Source organism: Annulohypoxylon truncatum (assembly GCF_022578515.1).
Source record: "Annulohypoxylon truncatum strain CBS 140777 unplaced genomic scaffold F4807scaffold_39, whole genome shotgun sequence".
In the NCBI taxonomy this organism is placed as follows: Eukaryota; Fungi; Ascomycota; class Sordariomycetes; order Xylariales; family Hypoxylaceae; genus Annulohypoxylon; species Annulohypoxylon truncatum.
This window is the reverse complement of record NW_025953825.1, coordinates 221,136-238,384: the sequence shown is the minus strand read 5'-3', so window position 1 is coordinate 238,384 and position 17,249 is coordinate 221,136. Positions and strand designations below refer to the sequence as shown.

At 47.6% G+C, this 17,249-nt stretch overlaps 7 protein-coding genes across 7 annotated transcripts; 4 read left to right on the top strand and 3 right to left on the bottom strand.

Annotated features, from left to right (window-relative positions):
• Positions 1–1,404: 1,404 nt before the first annotated feature.
• On the top strand, positions 1,405–1,874 carry F4807DRAFT_464319 (uncharacterized protein; the record flags this gene model as incomplete). The annotated part of the gene is made up of 2 exons (XM_048002102.1): positions 1,405–1,416; positions 1,467–1,874. 2 exons carry the CDS (start codon positions 1,405–1,407, stop codon positions 1,872–1,874), a joined length of 420 nt encoding a protein of 139 aa, XP_047850377.1.
• A 90-nt stretch (positions 1,875–1,964) lies between these two features.
• Positions 1,965–2,623, bottom strand: F4807DRAFT_464318 (uncharacterized protein; the record flags this gene model as incomplete). The annotated part of the gene is made up of 3 exons (XM_048002101.1): positions 1,965–2,037; positions 2,093–2,448; positions 2,504–2,623. The coding sequence occupies 3 exons, from the start codon at positions 2,621–2,623 to the stop codon at positions 1,965–1,967; spliced, it is 549 nt and encodes a 182-aa protein (XP_047850376.1).
• A 258-nt stretch (positions 2,624–2,881) lies between these two features.
• F4807DRAFT_441697 (Adaptor protein complex beta subunit) lies at positions 2,882–6,634 on the top strand. Its single transcript, XM_047999405.1, has 5 exons — positions 2,882–3,487; positions 3,805–3,989; positions 4,054–4,129; positions 4,185–4,549; positions 4,603–6,634. The coding sequence occupies exons 1-5, from the start codon at positions 3,443–3,445 to the stop codon at positions 6,098–6,100; spliced, it is 2,169 nt and encodes a 722-aa protein (XP_047850375.1). The 5' UTR covers positions 2,882–3,442; the 3' UTR covers positions 6,101–6,634.
• Positions 6,635–6,636: 2 nt separating this feature from the next.
• On the bottom strand, positions 6,637–8,024 carry F4807DRAFT_441694 (uncharacterized protein). Its single transcript, XM_047999404.1, is given in 2 exon segments — positions 6,637–7,515; positions 7,528–8,024. 2 exon segments carry the CDS (start codon positions 7,779–7,781, stop codon positions 6,909–6,911), a joined length of 861 nt encoding a protein of 286 aa, XP_047850374.1. The 5' UTR covers positions 7,782–8,024; the 3' UTR covers positions 6,637–6,908.
• Positions 8,025–11,988: 3,964 nt separating this feature from the next.
• F4807DRAFT_254415 (uncharacterized protein) lies at positions 11,989–12,970 on the top strand. The gene is made up of 2 exons (XM_047994417.1): positions 11,989–12,693; positions 12,767–12,970. The coding sequence occupies exons 1-2, from the start codon at positions 12,096–12,098 to the stop codon at positions 12,904–12,906; spliced, it is 738 nt and encodes a 245-aa protein (XP_047850373.1). The 5' UTR covers positions 11,989–12,095; the 3' UTR covers positions 12,907–12,970.
• Positions 12,971–13,400: 430 nt separating this feature from the next.
• Positions 13,401–14,398, bottom strand: F4807DRAFT_441688 (proteasome maturation factor UMP1). The gene is made up of 2 exons (XM_047999403.1): positions 14,206–14,398; positions 13,401–14,125 (listed from the first exon to the last, which is right to left on the bottom strand). The coding sequence occupies exons 1-2, from the start codon at positions 14,206–14,208 to the stop codon at positions 13,658–13,660; spliced, it is 471 nt and encodes a 156-aa protein (XP_047850372.1). The 5' UTR covers positions 14,209–14,398; the 3' UTR covers positions 13,401–13,657.
• Positions 14,399–14,554: 156 nt separating this feature from the next.
• On the top strand, positions 14,555–17,048 carry F4807DRAFT_441686 (P-loop containing nucleoside triphosphate hydrolase protein). The gene has a single exon (XM_047999402.1). It carries the CDS (start codon positions 14,674–14,676, stop codon positions 16,645–16,647), a length of 1,974 nt encoding a protein of 657 aa, XP_047850371.1. The 5' UTR covers positions 14,555–14,673; the 3' UTR covers positions 16,648–17,048.
• The last annotated feature ends 201 nt before the right edge of the window (positions 17,049–17,249 follow it).

The window sequence follows — 17,249 nt, the reverse complement described above, 5'->3', positions numbered from 1 at the left end:
TTGCCCAACCCGAGAGCGAGATCCTAATGGCTTAGACTCTATTAAGCTACTGCAGCTGCAAGCCATCATAAGCGGTGAGAATCTGTTGCAGAACTTCGTTTCCTTCCGGAAGTAGAAGTTCGCGTCAGTATTGTGGCCTGACAAGAATGTAATGTAACGGGCTAATGCCAGATGAAGCCGGTGCAAGCTATAGGCAATCTACAAACTACAAAGTGTCAAGATTACTAATATCAAGAAGAATTCTAGCTGTCAATGCTACCTGTACATCTCGAGCCAAGAGAACCTTATGCCCGAGGACACGTAGACGTCCAAATGAAGCATTGACATAGAAATTAGCGAAATTTGACTGTACCTAAGCAGGTACTCTAAGTAATGAAAAGTTCGTACGTGATATTGAGTCAGTAGTCCTATCACACAACCCCTCCCTCATCGAGGTGGTATGCCACCCCCTACTAAGTTAAATACGGTGTGCAAAACAAAGAGAAGCTGTCGAGAATTTATGCGCCGAAGTATCCGTCCTTCCATCTTCGCTATCATTCGTCAATGGCTGACCGCCATTTGACCACTACTTCAAAACCCGGTTACCTGTGTACAATAACACTGCACGCCATGCGTGACAACGGCAATTGGGCTGCTCCCCAGAATCGTATCTTGGTTAAAATGTTAAAATTCACTTCATTGTAACTCTGCCAGCTAATAACTCTTAGCGCTACCGACAGTCTGGATCGATTATCTGATAGGTCACTTGGTCGAGATTGAAGGTGTCTTAATATGGCTTTTGACGTGTCGCTTGGACTCATGACACGACCGCCAATTTGTTCTGAGATAGATGATGTGCACCCTTCTTCACCGCGGATTCAATACTACAGTTCCGATCAAGGTTGTCCGACTGAAGAAGTTTAGTCAGGTTCCCCTTCGAGTCCTTCGGGTAGGACTAAAATGGCAACATCTTATTTGATATTGAGAGATGTATAATGTAATAGGACACAGGGACTAAGACTTTCGTGGGGGTTTATACCACACCTTGACGAAGACGAGTTGATATTGTCCTCCAGAAAGCGCAAGACGTGCTGGAGCTAGGCAAAGCACGAAGATCAACAGCTGAATATTTCTATGTGTACCTTTGGAGCGGGGTTGCCTTACTTTGCAGCCTTCGTAGTCAATATAAAAGAGTATACCCTGATTGGAGACTGAGAATGCTATTTAAAGCCTTCGAGCTCGCCCGTTTCCGTACGAGTCCAAACAGCAAATATCAGCTGTACGACCCTTGCTATTATGGGCAAGCGATGCTCATACATTTGGTTCCAACCAACTAGAGTGCGCAAGAAGTAGTACAGTCCCTCCGGAATCATATAAGTTTCACAGTTTCAATCTAACGAACGATCAGTTACGAGATATTACATAATGGAACACAAGGTAACACATTACCTCGCTACCAATGGATGAACTACTCATAACATTAGTAGGATGAGAAAAAGCAATCACCTGAGAATCAAGACGGAAGGAGGACAACCCCACAAGCGGATAATATTCCGGCGACAAGCCAACAGCCGGCGTCAGCGGACCCGACTTCAGAAGACACCAGTCATATACCCCTACAGCGCCCATGGACAGACCGCGAACACGCCATCGACGATTTTCTAAAAAAGGTGCACTTGTGGAAAGCGAAGCCAGATAAAGCGGACGCGCTAGAACGTTGGTCCACACAACCTATGTCAGACGGACCATATCAAAACATGAACTCGGTCGTCCCCAAGACGCAAACCGAGCCACCTAACGCCTCTGACGATCACTTGCCAAAACAACCGGCGCCCGTCAGCGACACGGCAGCAACATCCGGATCAGGTATAGAAAAGACTGGTGAAAAGGAGTAAAGCGAGGGATAAAAAAAAAGCATGTTAAACCAGGGCCAGGGAATAGAAGATAAGGGTTAATAAGGGATATATTGATTAATGGTTCTAATTCTATAACGCAGAGACTGCGAGCTCTAGCGGTTCTCGTTGGGCTTCCCAGGCCAACCAGTCAGATCTGGTAGTCCTGTATCTAATTAGCATTTTCCAATTTCAGTCAAAACAACCGAATATAAACTTACGGTAATAAACCCATCGCATTAACTTTCCATATTCCAACGGCCAAAGCCACCATCTGCATGGCGACGTATGCCAGCTTTGCCTGTATTATCTTCGCCTTGTTGCTCTCGCTCTCGAACCTTTCGAACGCTTGGTTCGTAGCGATGATGCCCATGATGGGGTTCTTAAAGGCCATGAAAACCATCATTATGCTGAAAATCTGTAACGAGTTTCCTGACATATACATCATGATGGCTGTCATGGGCAAGTTCTTGACCGGCGCGAGCGCCACTTCCCAAGCCTTCTTTAGCTTCAATGTGTCCATCTCCTCGGGGGTCGGCTGCTTTCGCGGTTGGACTTTGGTTTCTTTCGCTTGTTTCTATACATTTATCGTCAGCATCCACCTTGTATCAGAATTTGCAATATTCTTATACCTTAGTCAACATCGATGGGTAGCCGGGTGGATCGGGTATGCTGCCAGTTGTCGACGCAGGCTTAGGCGGATGTCGTAGGTTGGCGACCCATTCAGGGACAGAGAGGTTGTCTGACGACATCTCGACTGGCTAACCCGAGTCTATGCAGCAATATGTCCGTTGTCGGTTAAAGATATCACATGTAGTATGTCGTTGTACAAGCTTCTATCTTTTTGATGGTGATGTTACGACGAAGTTGACGAATGTACAATTGCTGATCCACAACAACCGTCATATCGGGATAGCTGACAAAGCCTCGTTTAATGAAAATCCGCCTAACCTGTTGCTACATATGTATCCACATGGCCCCGTATTGCCCGAAAGCCAGATCCCTGCAAGTCGCAACGGAAAGCTCCAACTTTCCGCCTTCAGGGGTTTCGAACTAGGAACATTATTTCTTGTCTTGATGGAATTGTACGGAGGGGCCGACAACTTCCTCCCGAACCCGATGTCTTCTCGACTTCGATAATGTCGCCATACGAGTCTGTCCGAATTCTACATTTCCATCTGGGTCGACGGTGAATTCACCACACGCTCATTCTACGAAAAGCCGGGATCAGTATCCGGCGCGCATCGCGTTCGACCGCTCGTCCAATACCGCCTGTTCACCTTCCGCCGCGAATCCCTGCGATTGGATGGTTGCATTCATAGCTGTCTCGAAAGGATACAGTACGCTTTTAGTCAAAATCCAATTCAGTTCCAGAATCCTTAGCAATCCCTAGCTCTATCTTTACGTGAGGGGTAACCACAGCTATTTGCTTCCTTGCCAACGCCCTGTTGTTGCTATTGCTAGGCGCTTTATCGAACTCGAGCTCTCCTATTCAGCCAACCAGCCGACATATCGAGAGACACCAAAGAGGCAATTCCGACAAAGACAGAAGCCAACAGTAAACCACCACCATGTCGAGCTCCCAAGGTGGAGGGGACTCGAAGCTGTTCGCTCGAGTAAGCGCATTCTCCTTTCTTTATACATATCACATTTGATCTTCTTGTAGCGGCCGTATCTCTCCCCTTGTATCCCAACCCGTTTAACACTTTCATTTCCAATTTGATTATATACACTCCATCACAGTTCGCCGAAGCGCTTCCGTCTTGACGATTATCTCACAAAGGCACACGTTTCGAGCGACCCTTCCAACCCAATGTCCCTTCGAGATCATCAAAACACACTATGATCCCACCCATCTTTCCCGCCGCGCATCATGGCCATGTTTTTAGCATATATACCACCGGACTATGGCTTACGACCGATGACTTTGCAGGGGAAAGTCGCTGAGCTGCGACTCGAGTTGAACAGCGGCGGAAAGAAGGATAAGAACTTCACCCAGAAGAAGATCGCATTGAAGAAGATCGTCGCCAACATGACCATGAGCAACAACGAGATGGTGTCCCTGTTTCCCGATATAATAGGTTGCATGCACATCCAGAGCTTGGAAATCAAGAAGATGTATGCTCACCTCCATTCCAAGTCACGCGGTTTAAGGAAGTTGCTTATAACAAGAATTGTACAGGTGTTTCTTGTTCCTAGTCAACTATGCGAGGATGCGCCCTGAGATTGCGATTAAAGCAATCCCATTCCTACAACACGTACGTACTGCGACAGTCACGGCATCGTATGTCACAACTTATTAATACTTGGTAGGATATGGAGGATACGAACCCGTTAGTCAGAGCCCTCGCTCTTCGAACGATGTCCTACGTTCACGTCAAAGAATTCGTCGAGGCTACGGTTCCCCTTGTCAAGCATCTACTCCGAGACGCCGATCCCTACGTACGAAAAACAGCCGCTTTCTGCGTCGCGAAACTGTACGATCATGATAAGTACATGGTCGAACAATCCGACCTCATCGATAGGCTTAATCAGCTCCTCAGAGACGATAACCCTACCGTCGTAGCGAGCGCATTGGCCGGTTTGATGGATATATGGGAACGTAGTGATTCTATTAAACTCACTATCGACTATAGCAATGCCTCCAAGATGGTAGCAATCTTGCCGGACTGTTCTGAGTTCGTAATATCACATCTAGCCACCATATATACTCTTTCTAACGTGGAAATAGGTGGGGACAAACGTATATCCTCGAAGCCCTAATGTCCTATGTACCTCAAGAATCAGGGGAAGCAACTCTACTAGCCGAACGTATCGCGCCACGGTTATCCCACTCGAACTCGGCTGTGGTGTTGACCTGCATTCGAGTTATCCTTTACCTGATGAACTATATCGCGGATGAGAAGCAAGTTTCAGCATTATGTCGAAAGCTATCGCCGCCACTAGTGACGTTACTTGCGAAAGGACCGGAGGTACAATATCTCGCTCTTAGGAACGCGCTGCTTATACTCCAAAGGAGACCCGATGTTCTTCGCAACGATATTCGTGTGTTCTTTTGCAAATATAACGACCCGATCTACGTCAAGGTTACGAAGCTAGAACTGATATTTATGCTCGCCAACGAGAAGAACATCGACGAAGTACTAACCGAACTTAGAGAGTATGCGACGGAAGTCGACGTACATTTTGTTCGAAAAGCAGTGCGCGCCATCGGCAAGCTAGCCATTAAGATTGAGCCAGCGGCAAGGTCATGCATAAATCTGCTCCTCGAACTAGTGGCGACCAAGGTTCCGTATATCGTTCAGGAGGCAACTGTGGTCATTCGTAACATATTCCGGAAATATCCCAACCAGTACGAATCGATAATCGGCACCTTGTGCGAACATCTCGACTCACTTGATGAACCGGAGGCTAAGGCGGCAATGGTGTGGGTCATCGGACAGTACGCGGCGCGAATTGAGAACAGCGACGTTCTACTCGAAGACTTCCTATATTCGTTCGCGGAGGAGCCGGTGGAAGTACAACTCGCGCTCCTCACGGCCACAGTCAAATTATTTATCCAGCGACCAACCAAGGGTCAGGACCTTGTCCCCAAAGTGCTCAAGTGGGCCACCGAAGAAACCGACAACCCAGACCTCCGGGACCGCGCGTACATGTACTGGCGGCTCCTCAGCACGGACATGAACGTAGCAAAGCAAATGGTCATGGGCGAAAAGCCCCCTATCACGGCCGAATCGGAGAAGCTCGATCCCCAGACCCTCGAGGAGATGTGTCTCAACGTCGGCACGCTGGCCACCATCTACCTCAAACCCGTACAAACCGTGTTCCGCAGCGCGCGGCCCCGACGCCTGCCCGACTCCCCCGCGCTCCAGAAACACGCGCTCCCCACATCGACGAACCTCCCGGCCTTCGACGCTCAAAAAAGCCTCAGCGCGTTCGGCATGGGCGGGCAACCCGTCTCCGTGCCCAACGCCGCGAACAACCCGCAGAACGCCTTCGGTGGTAATGACCAGGAGAACAGTATGGCCAACGCGGTTAACGACGCGGACGCGTACTTCGCGGGCATCGGCAGCCAGCAGATGGCCGCCATGGGCATCCACGAAGCGGGCGACAGCTCGTTCGGCGGCGCCGGCACAGAGGCCTCGTATGTTGTGAATCAGTACGCGCCGCAGCAGGTCTTTCAGCCGGCTCAGGGGGTTGGGAGTAATGGCGATTTGCTGCTTTTGTAGAGGGGCTTTCGCTTATATTACATATTTAACAAGGAGTGCTCATTTGGTTATAAACTTCTATGTGTAGCGGTAGAAGAGGCGAGAAGTACGGTATAACACGACACAGTTTAAATATGCCCAGAGAAGAGAACGAAGAGGCGAGCTGTTGGAAGTGGAAAGATTGCTCAGTGTACGTAACGTAAGTAAGCCGATAATTATGGCATTTGTCGGACTGCATAGAATACCTAGGAAAAGGGAAGGAAAGAATAGGACAGAATTAATGATATTATCCATTGTACATCGATCAACACATGATGGGTACTTGAACTTCCAGACCTTTACTTTGGTACTATTTTAAAGTCTGCACTTGGCATCGAACCACAGATAATGACATCCGAGACATGTTTATCAGGGCCACTTGGATGGGCTAGATGGATCAACATGTAATCTCGTTGCAGTGCATTGCATATGCACATCATAAAAAAGATCTCGCATAATCTTACTGGAGAATTATTAAAAGGCCATCTTGCATCCTTCTAGCGAGTGATAAGTGACAAGCGAATCATTATAATCTGCGAAAGACAAGACAGAAGACGGGAATAGCGCCTTACAATTATGCGGTTCTCAGCTTCCAAGAAATCTCGAATCATAGCTTTTTTTCCTCTTTTTTCTTCATTCCTTCCTTAGACACCAATAGCTAGTTTCCTTCCGAAATCAAATATCAAGCATTACCACCTCCCTACTCATGTGTGTCGCCATCTCAGATTAATAAGAAGAGCCCCTAAGTCTTTAAGCTTCACCCGAAGTATACTTCGAATCGTATCGAGATTCAGTGGTCACAATGCTTAGACTGTTTCTCACGCCCCGCTTTCGTTAGCTTCGGTCCGTTGACGACATAGGACACAGCAACAGTCGCAACTGCTAGGGTCGTGACAGCCCATGAGAGACGAAGGTTCGGCTGTGCACGATGACCGGCACTTGTACCGACAGGAACCGGGGTTGAATGTGCTGTTGGTGTATGCACTATCACGAAGGTGCTGGTAACGGCGTGCGGTCCCGTGTACGATGGAGTAACTGTTGTGTAAACGTAACCTGGGGTGCTGTGTACAGTCTCGGCTGGAACAACCGTTGTTGCAAGGGACGGACCAACAGTTGGCAAAGGAAGGGGCAAGGTCGCTTCGGGTGGATCGACAGTCACCGTAACATTCGGCACCGGTGACTCTGTGCTTGGAGCAGGCTCGACGACAACGACGGTTGCACCATCTGTAGAGGTGCTTGGGTCAAAGGACGAAGACCAAATTTCTAGAGAAACAGTTACAGTCGGTGGTGGGTCTGGTATCGTGACAAATGTTGGGTCGACGATCTCAGGAGGCGGCGGATTCCCATAACCTCCAGTTGGCAAGCCAGTTGGCTCAACGGTTGGCTCAACGGTTGGCTCAACGGTTGGCGTAGGGTGGCTACCATAGCCACCAGAAGGTAAGTTAGTTGGACCAGAAGGGTTACCGTAGCCGCCATTGACAGGGCCAGTTGTGCTAGAGCCATATCCAAAGCCATAGCCGTCATCGTAGTTATCGCGTGGAATCAATCCGCCGTTGTCACTGTTGGCGAGATCCTGATATAATGGAATCAGATCTTCAGGGTCCACATCTCCCGGCCACTCAAGATACAAGGGCGCTAGGTCATCCTCAGGAATTGTGGTCATGATAGGGCTATGGACACGCGAGGTACCAGTCGAAGATCTAGCTGGACTACTGGTATCCTCGCCGGTGCGGGTTGGACGAAGTGAGGATGACTCAGCAGAAAGTGTAGTGACGATGCTAGAATTCTGGATGACTCGAAGCTGTAGAGGTGGACCCTGACGAATCTTGGTGACTGTAGAAACTGTACGAAACAATCCAGACGTGGTGTTCTCTGGGAGAGTGGCCTCAATCGTTGAACCTGATCCAAGTTCTTGCTTGTTGACGACCTGGACGACAGCACAATCGGCAATTCCGTGGCACGATGCCATAAGGCAGACCACGAAGATTCTTGTCAAGATACCCATGGTGAATTATTTTCTCGTCACTGATCAGTATGAGTATTTGAAGATGTGGTCTTCAAGTAATCGCAAGAAAATGAATGGAACGAGTGACGAAGAAAAGAAGAAGAGAAAAGGAGGATGCTGTCGGGACGAGTAAATGAGTGCGACGTGTCAAGTCAGAAATTAAAATTTAATCTTTTTCGTGACGGAGATGAGAAAACCTTCCACCCTCTGGAATTACTTATGAAACGTTTAGGAAAGAACGAGATCAGTACTCCATTAGGAACTCCCAGGGAAATGACAATGTATCATAGACGGCAGTTGCGCTGTGATTCCACCGTAGCTACTTAAGTTGCTAACACTAGACACTGAGGCAACAGGTACCTATTTGAGGAAGCACACATGTATCACCAAGGTAACCGCAACCCGTCGTTTATGTATGATTTCATTTTAATCTCTTCGAATTTAAAGCGTAATACTTTTTCAAGGTTCAGCTATAACAAGTTCTTTAAAGTACATCTATCGGGGGTGAAAGCCCCCTTTTCTCAGGGGGTAACATCATGATTTCTATTATCTAGCAAGACATCTGACATATTAGGTAGAATTCGTCGGATTATCATAGATATAAAACTCTCATGGATTATGTTTACTATAATCAGAGGTACAGATCAGTGATGTCTGGTTTTATCAGAGACACGCCTTTTTCATTCCTCAGCTGATTCGTATGAATTCGGATACAAATCAGCTTTTGCTATAAGCTGTGAGTAGTTTACTAAAACAAATCATTCAGCCAGAGGTTTAGAGGCATGATATAGGTCGTTTACAGATAGTTAACTACAACTCTTGACTTATTTGTTAGGCATAATATCAAATGTCGTGAGAGTATCTAATAAATTAGTAAAGGACCGTCGTAGCACTGAGTATGTACGCCTCTTGGACATCTATTTAGAAATTTAATGTGATGCCACGTATTAGTAGTATACAAGAACAGTATTTCCTCAGTGCTTCTTCGCAAGGAATAGTACCTAAGCATCAAAAGAGCCTAGTCTTATTTTACATGCCTCCATAGACTACTATTAATCGATAATTCTGTGGGAGGTAACTTGAGAGAGGTGACCAGCTCCGCGCTAGAAGCTTCTACAATATGGTTAGAATAACTCTACTTCACGAGTAACTCGAAGCTTTATATATATTGTGTGTACATCGCGTCAGGAACAGAGATTTGCTGTAGCGGCTCTTGTAAGTTGTCTTGGGATATGGCTAATAAAAGTGAGTGCTAGTGCAATGAAACGGGATTCTTAACTGCACCGTTTTTTCCCGAATAGGTTCGATTCAAACCTGACACTAATCCTCCTCGCTGTTTTGGAATAAACTTTTGGCCTACCGATATTATCTAGGCTAACGAATTATACATAACGAAGGTCCATATCCTGAACATTACAAAGGTCCGTAAATATTCTTAGAATTGTAGCTAAATAAGAAACTGTTCGACAGATAAGCTGAAGTAAGTTTTTTTTTTTTAATTTGACCATTTCAGCTTCATCATATATCCATATAGGAGTTTCGATGTTATGGTGATGAGTAAGGCCGGGAACTGCGGAGCTACTTTCGGGTGGACGAACGGGAGTGGTGCGAAATCGGCCTCGGTAGAAAACTAGCGGCTTGCGGGGATGCTGGGCTTGCCGCCCGAAGGGTTATAGACAAATGGCCTGATTATATGTCATGAATTTACGCGTGAAGAAAAATATTAACTTCTTGATCCGCCTACTTGAGTCGAGACACAGCTACATACAGTAAGGCCAAAGCTTCCGGTTCCATATCATATAGGGTATTCAGCTTAGGAATTGTATATTGAAACATGTGATAGACAGGGCCAAGGAGTCTAGAGAAGTCTTAGTCCCGTCAAGTTTGATTCTTAAGTGGAACTTAGTGAGATGTCTTCACGCATTAGAAAGATTTTAGAGCACAGAAATAACCGTAGAAGATTCTATTTCGGTGAGCATTAGTCTGGGTTAGGGGAAGTGAGTGCCTCTCCAACAAATAAAGCGGTGTAATAAGGTGGCGGCAGGACGGGTGCTAGGATACTCGAACAATCACCTACCTAAGTAGGTAGTGAAAGAAAAACATTTGAAAGTTCCTGTGACGGATGATCTTTGCGCTTGCATCGGAATCAGAGCAGGGGATAGAGTCTTTATTGGGTTTTAGTGACGTCGTTGAGGAAGGGTACTGAATCCAACTCTTTCACACGCTACGGCCCCCGGGAAAAAGTAGAAAATATTATCTACAGGAAAGCTCGCGGCCCGAAGAGAGACTTTAATGGAAACGGCCTCATTCACCTGAGATATCCGAACTGGAAGTTGATAGCTCACCACCAGTTCACCATCACACGTGCATATGCTCCCCAGCCGGCCAGCGATAGAGCGGGATGAGAGAGTGGAGTGTGGGGAAGAGAAGACTTCAGTGGTGGCGCCAAGGCGGGGGAGGATACGGATACCGTGCCGAGAGGAGAGAGAGATCCAATCTATCTTCAGCTCGAAGGGCCATTTCGAGATAATGATCGTACGTAAAACTCAAATACTTCGATGCAACTCTCTGCAAGTCTCCGATAGTGATGATCCTGACGATGTGTGTTTTCTTGACCGGCTATTCAATTTAGCAAACCACAGTGAACTGCAGTGAACCACGTCTTAATTCAACTATGTTTGCGATTGATTCGGACGGATACAACCCTATCTTGAATGGAACTCGACTTTTGAGGAGTAGGCGAATTTACGGTCGATAGAGGTGTCTGGATTTCGCCTCTTTCCCTGTAAGGTAGTAAGACCCGAGAAATGGTTATCTCCATATTATTACCAATACCACAATCCGGGGTTTAGGTAACTAACTAGCTTTGATGCTGGCATTATCTTCACCTTGTCAGTTTGCATGACTTACAGAGGGAACATCAATTCGAGGTGATTAGGGACTGTGTAATGTGTAGTGATTTTGTGTTGCCTTTAGCAAACTAGGAAGTGTCATCAAGGTTTGTAACTTGAAATGCTGTTGATGCAAGTTTTGGGATGATCAATTATACGAAGTACTTAGGTACGGGTATCTCTATTTTTACTAAGGTTAGGGGCTAGGTTTCCCGCATAGGCCGCTAAGGGGTCAGTGGAAGGACCAGTGTAGGACTATTGCGCTAGGAAAGGCAATAGCAACCTGAAATAAGGGGCATCTAAAACCACCTAAACTGGAAGAACAACCCAGCAACCCCAGGACCCAGCTGGCGACAGCCCAGCACCCAGTCGATCGTCCATTTCATTCGTGCTTTCCAGGACTTCTGGCTTCTCGAAAGGCGAATAATCGAGTAGTTGCCATGTGTTGTCGTTATCCGTAAGATTGGAAACTGGAACTGGAAACTTGAGACTCGATTTTATTGTTCGTTAGCAGTTGGATCTGGACATTGTTCAATTGTTCCTTTTTTTCTCCCAACTGCCACTGGTCTAAAATCCTGTCAATCCTGCCAATCCAATCCGCCAAATCCGAATAATAACATCATCACCATCTTTTACGATTGTATCACTAGCGGCGACTAACTGCTGCACTGCATTTCCTGCATTAACTTGAAGCTTTGGTCACTCGTCATCATTGTTTCTCAACATTTCCCATTTCGCTACATGACTACCAGAGCCTTGAATTAATTCGGCAATCCCCTTAAAGCCATTCACACAACGTTTAAGCCACCGCACTCGTTTCATCTTGCGTGCTTTCCATGGAAGGAACCGACGAAGGCGACAAATCATAGTCAAATCTTTTCCAATTGTACTTCCGTATTCAAAACAATCGTGTTCGATATTTCGGCAATTCTTGAATCCGGGTGCATCTCTCGAACCGACGAAAAATCGACCATTTATTTTCCGACCAGTGTACCCGTCTTGTTAATTGCGCGCACCCGTCAGCAATCCGTACGACTCGACGTGTCGCGACCGACCACCCTTCGTTTCGTTGCAATCAATCATGCCGGACGCGAAGTCCCCTTCTGCCAGCGGAGATCAAGGAGCTAGGGAAGAGACGGTGTCAGCAACTCAGCCGGTCGGCGACCTCGAGATGGAAGACTTATCCAAGACCGAACCCAAACCTGCCAACCCAGAGACCAATGTAGACGTTTCGAATAACGAAGATCAAGACACCGAAGCCGCGCCTACCCCGATACCTGTGCCGGATAAGGACCCTCCGGCTGGGGAGTCAGTCATGTCAAAAGCCCGCGGCAAGGCTCCTGCTAGTGGCGACGACCACGAACTTACGATAGATCCCGTCGAGCCTGCAACTAGTCCGGCTGGCAATAGCGATTTGGCGGTTGATATTATGCTTCTCCTAACCTCCGGTGCGCGCCATCCTTTTCGTATTGACGAAAAGTACTTATCGAAACGCAACGTGACTGTGACCGGCAAAACGGAGGATGGCCATATGGATCCATTCAGCATCACGGTCTATACGCTAAAGGAACTGATACTGAGGGACTGGAGAAAGGAGTGGGATCACCCACCACGGGAACCCAGTGCCATACGGCTGATCCACTTCGGCAAATTGCTTGAAGACCGCAACCAACTTAATCGTGAGTAGATAATTCTATTCTTTATGCGATTTATAATCCATAAGTATGGTATACTGACCTAGCGCTTCTGTAGATTACCATTTCAGCCTTCAAAGAAACGTCGTTCACATGACTGTCAAACCTCAGGATCTGATAGACGAGGAAGAAGCAGCTAAGAAGGTCAAAGACTCTGGGAGTCATCGTGGTCGTAGCGGATGCTGCGTCATCTTATGATCTGACCCTCCTGAGCATCTACTGCTAGTTAAGAAACGAACTATTTTTCGATGCGGCGGCATCACATCCTGTTCTAGAACCGCCCGATTAACTGGGGGGGAAATATAGGCAAGACAGGCAATTGGCATCTATGTGTGGAAATGATTGCGGATTCTGGGCATAGGGCGGCGTGATAGGTCTTGATTTTTTCCTTTAGCAGCAGAAATTGAAGCAGGCGATTGGGACGAAGCTATTGCTATAGTCATGTCAGGTAAGAATTCTTTCCAAATGTGTCCCGGAGCGTACACCAATAGCTCGAAGTGGGAATAAGGTCGGGAGGGAAAGCGACTGCTTCTCGTTTGCTCTTTTTCTTTTTCCATACCGCATCGGAGGAAGCAGCCGATATCTGGCGTACTATTTTGTGTTTATAGTATTTACGCTATACCGGTCATACCGACCATATAAACGAATAATGTGGTATATTGTAGCCACTGTCCATATATATGATTGCTGCCATTTTTTCCCTCACTGGATGAAATATGTATTGGGTGCTAATTGCCACTGCCACTGCCATTAGGGTCTAATGCCTATGACTTGTCTATTCTTGCTGCACGTCTGTCTCGTACATATATGAAGTGAACTCTTAATTCATAGCCATCGAAGTTAATAGTGCTGGATGACTGAGAGTCACCTGACCAAGCGATCACCATCCACCACCACGACTTTCACGACGCAAATACGGACGAATCATCCACCACGCCATCATTCCCCTTCAAATCTTCAACTTCCTCTCCATCTCCTCATGCACACCAACAGCGCCCCGCTGCTCCTCGCCCGTGAACACGTCCTCCCAGTCCATCATGGCCTCGCGGCCGCGCAGGATATCCTCGTGCACGCTCTTCACGCCGGCGCCGCCGCCCAGGGCGAGCGGTCGCCACTCGCCGTCCCGCGCGATCTTCAGCTCCATGCCCCGCCGGATCGGCTCCGCGATGCCGAAGGTGCGGCGCAGAGACTCCATGCGCAGCGCTTCCTGTGTGGATTCCCAGGCTTTGAGACGCGATTCGAGGGGGTGGCGAGAGATGGGGGCTTCTGGAAGGGAGGAGGAAGAGGAGGTGGTGAGGGAGGAGGTTGGGCCGACGCCGTGGCGGAGCGTGTCGTGGACGCCTGGGGCGGAGGGCGCGGAGGTGTTGACGGCTTTGAAGGTGCTGCTGTGGGAGGCGGGGGGGACTATGCGCATTGACTGTTGAGGGAGCGGTTAGCTTGTCTTGTTGGGTTGGAAAGTGAGGGTGGTAGTTGGAGAGGTGGGAGATCGAAGCTTACCATCTTGGCGGTTGGGCGAGTATTAGTTGCTTCTTGAGTATGGGTTTATGGTTTTTGAATTTTCTGGGTTTTTGGTTCGTTGAGAAACCGGAGTGATATGTTGGTCGATGGTGTTCGATTAATCGTGGGTTGAAGCTTTGGCTGGTCTTTTGTGAAGGGAAGCTGGAGTAGGCTGCCAGGAGCTTCGTGTTTGTACTTCGTAGCTGGAGCCTTGCCAAGGATGGAGGTGAAAGCAACCCATAGGTGGTCCTTGCACGCAACGGGTAAGTTACGTAAGGTGGGTAGGGGTAAACTTAGTGCGAGCCTCGTTAAACCCGATATTTCGGGTATATTCAACTTCGGCGGTTGTAATACGTCAAATATCAGACGTCCGTACATACCTAGATTGACTCACTCACACAACGCTCCACAATGTAAATTCTGAGCGCCCTATATTGGAAGAGACTTTGCCATGATTCAATTGAAATCATGCGGTTTACCCATTTTCGGCCCCCGGTGATAAATATCGCCTTTGGCACTTTCTATCGTCATCATCCCGGCGCAAGCTCTATTCATCCGAACCCGGCTCTCTTCACAAACTTAAACTTCACACTACCTTGTACCACCGATCCATCGACTCACTGGTATATCGTTGGACCGTCTTTGAGTGGGAAGACGACATTTTTACAGATTTTGAGGGGGGAGCATCTTTGCTTCCCTCCGGCAGCACGAAGCTATCCTTACCTATCCACAGATGAGGTGCCTCATAGGTTAAGAGTACCACATAAAGCTATTCAGTATGTAGGATTCGACAACGATGGATTATCTTCTAGTGTCACTACTTCGGCATACTTGTCTGCTCGATACGAGTCAAAACGTGAGAATACAGATTTCTCCCTTAGAGATTTCTTGTTGGGCAATACCGAACTCAACCCACTGAAACGTTCGCATGAGGACGGATTCGATCGAGTGTTATTCGATAGGGTAGTGAGAGAACTGAAGCTTGCTCAATTATTGGACCTTCCCGTCACATTTTTGAGCAATGGCCAAGGAAGAAGAGCAAGGATTGCGAGAGCTCTTCTCTCTACTCCAGAGGTTCTGTTACTTGACGAGCCATTCATGGGACTTGACCCGCCCACAGTAGCTGGACTAAGTCCGCTCTTACATCGTCTGGCAAGTAGGGCAAAGCCAAGGTTGATATTAAGCGCAAGGCCGCAGGATCCTATTCCAGATTGGATTACACACCTGGTCTACTTGAGAGGAGACTGTCAAGTAGCAGCAATTGGTGAGAAAGAAGTTGTCTTGGCAAAATTAAGACAATATGTTCGGCAGGTATGGAGTGGGACATCAAAGGAAGAGGACAATCTATCGGTGCATAGCTTGTTGCAATTAGGCAGAACGTTAACTGCTAAAGGAATTGACGGTGAACCGCTGATGGGCGAAAAGTCTTTGAAAACTAGTGAGTCGCCTTTCGCTCAGGACTTCGACGTACCTAGAAATATTGGGGAGCCCGTTGTGGAGATGGACGGGTGCAAAGTGCAATATCGCGGTAAAGTCGCGCTTGGAAACTGGAAACAAAATATTGGTGGGGAAGAACAGGAGGGACTCGTATGGACTGTGCGGCGAGGAGAACGATGGGGTATCTTTGGCCCTAACGGCTCGGGCAAGACGACCATCGTATCTCTCATCTGCTCGGACCATCCTCAGACCTATTCGTTACCCATAAAATTGTTTGGGCGAAGTAGATTGCCTGAAGTTGGTTCGGGACAGCTGCCTTTAACTTTCTGGGACATTCAAGCTCGGATCGGGCACTCGAGCCCTGAGATCCATCAACACATGCCCCGAAATCTTACGGTGAGACAAGTGGTTGCGAATGCATGGGCCGACACGTTCCGCTCGAAGGCTGTACTCGATGAGCAAGCAAAAGAGAAGGTCGAGGCTTGTCTGCGGTGGTTCGAGGCGGAGTTGAACCCAGCTTATGCAAAAGCGTCGAAGCTTGGATCTGATGTACAAGAGAGCTCTGACCTACAGTGGGCGGATCACTATATGTTCGGGGAACTGTCCTTCTCCGCCCAGCGGGTTGCACTATTTCTGCGAGCAATCATCAAGAATCCGGACATCGTCGTTCTAGATGAAGCTTGCAGTGGTATGGACGATGGCGTTCGGAATCGCTGTCTTCTCTTCCTCGAGCACGGGGAGACTAAGACGTATGCGAAGCATGACAATGGTTCAGAAACTATTGTTGAGAGCGATGCATCAAAATCAGGCACAGTCAAAGTAGGAGGCCTCAGTGACAACCAGGCTCTGATCTGTATTAGCCATATTAGAGAAGAGATACCCGACTGTATAAGAGAATGGATATGTCTGCCTGAGGCCAATTCAGGATTACCGGCTAGGTTTGGAGTCTCCGTAGCGCCGCTCGGGCGGGACGAAAAGAGCTGGAGGCAGATATGGGGTATGTGAGTCTTGATCTACGGCGCTACGATATATAAAAATATTTTGACCCGAATTATGTGACATTCCGGACATAGACTTGATAGGTTGTATGTCAAATTGTGTATATCTGCCTGAGATTACCTGCATTTGGCGGAGAGAGTTAAGCGAGTTACGCAAGAAATACTATGGGAATACTCAGTGCGAACAATAAATTCACCGAATACGAAATGGAGAGAAGAATTAATGGTGGATGAAGAACGCGTGGATGGTCGGGATTTTAGTGCATAATTATGCGCTGCCAAGATTACACTGCCGCTCTTATGTGGGGCTTAGGGCACGGTTGCTGGGCAACAGTGGAGTGCAAGGTACCTGCATTTCTAAATACAACAAAGCACCTGCTTCGAGACTGTGAGTTAGCTCCCCACTGAGGATCAACTGTATCAACTCTATTTTGCAAACGTTGTGCCACCGTTGATAACTCAATTCATGAACATTAAAGATCTCTACTTTATTGATTCTTACTTATACTTTTCTAGTGATACCCTGTTTATACCGCATACCCATTTACATACGATCGAATTTGCGATTGGCGACTTGCGTCAATCAGTTGACCTAATCAAACGATATTA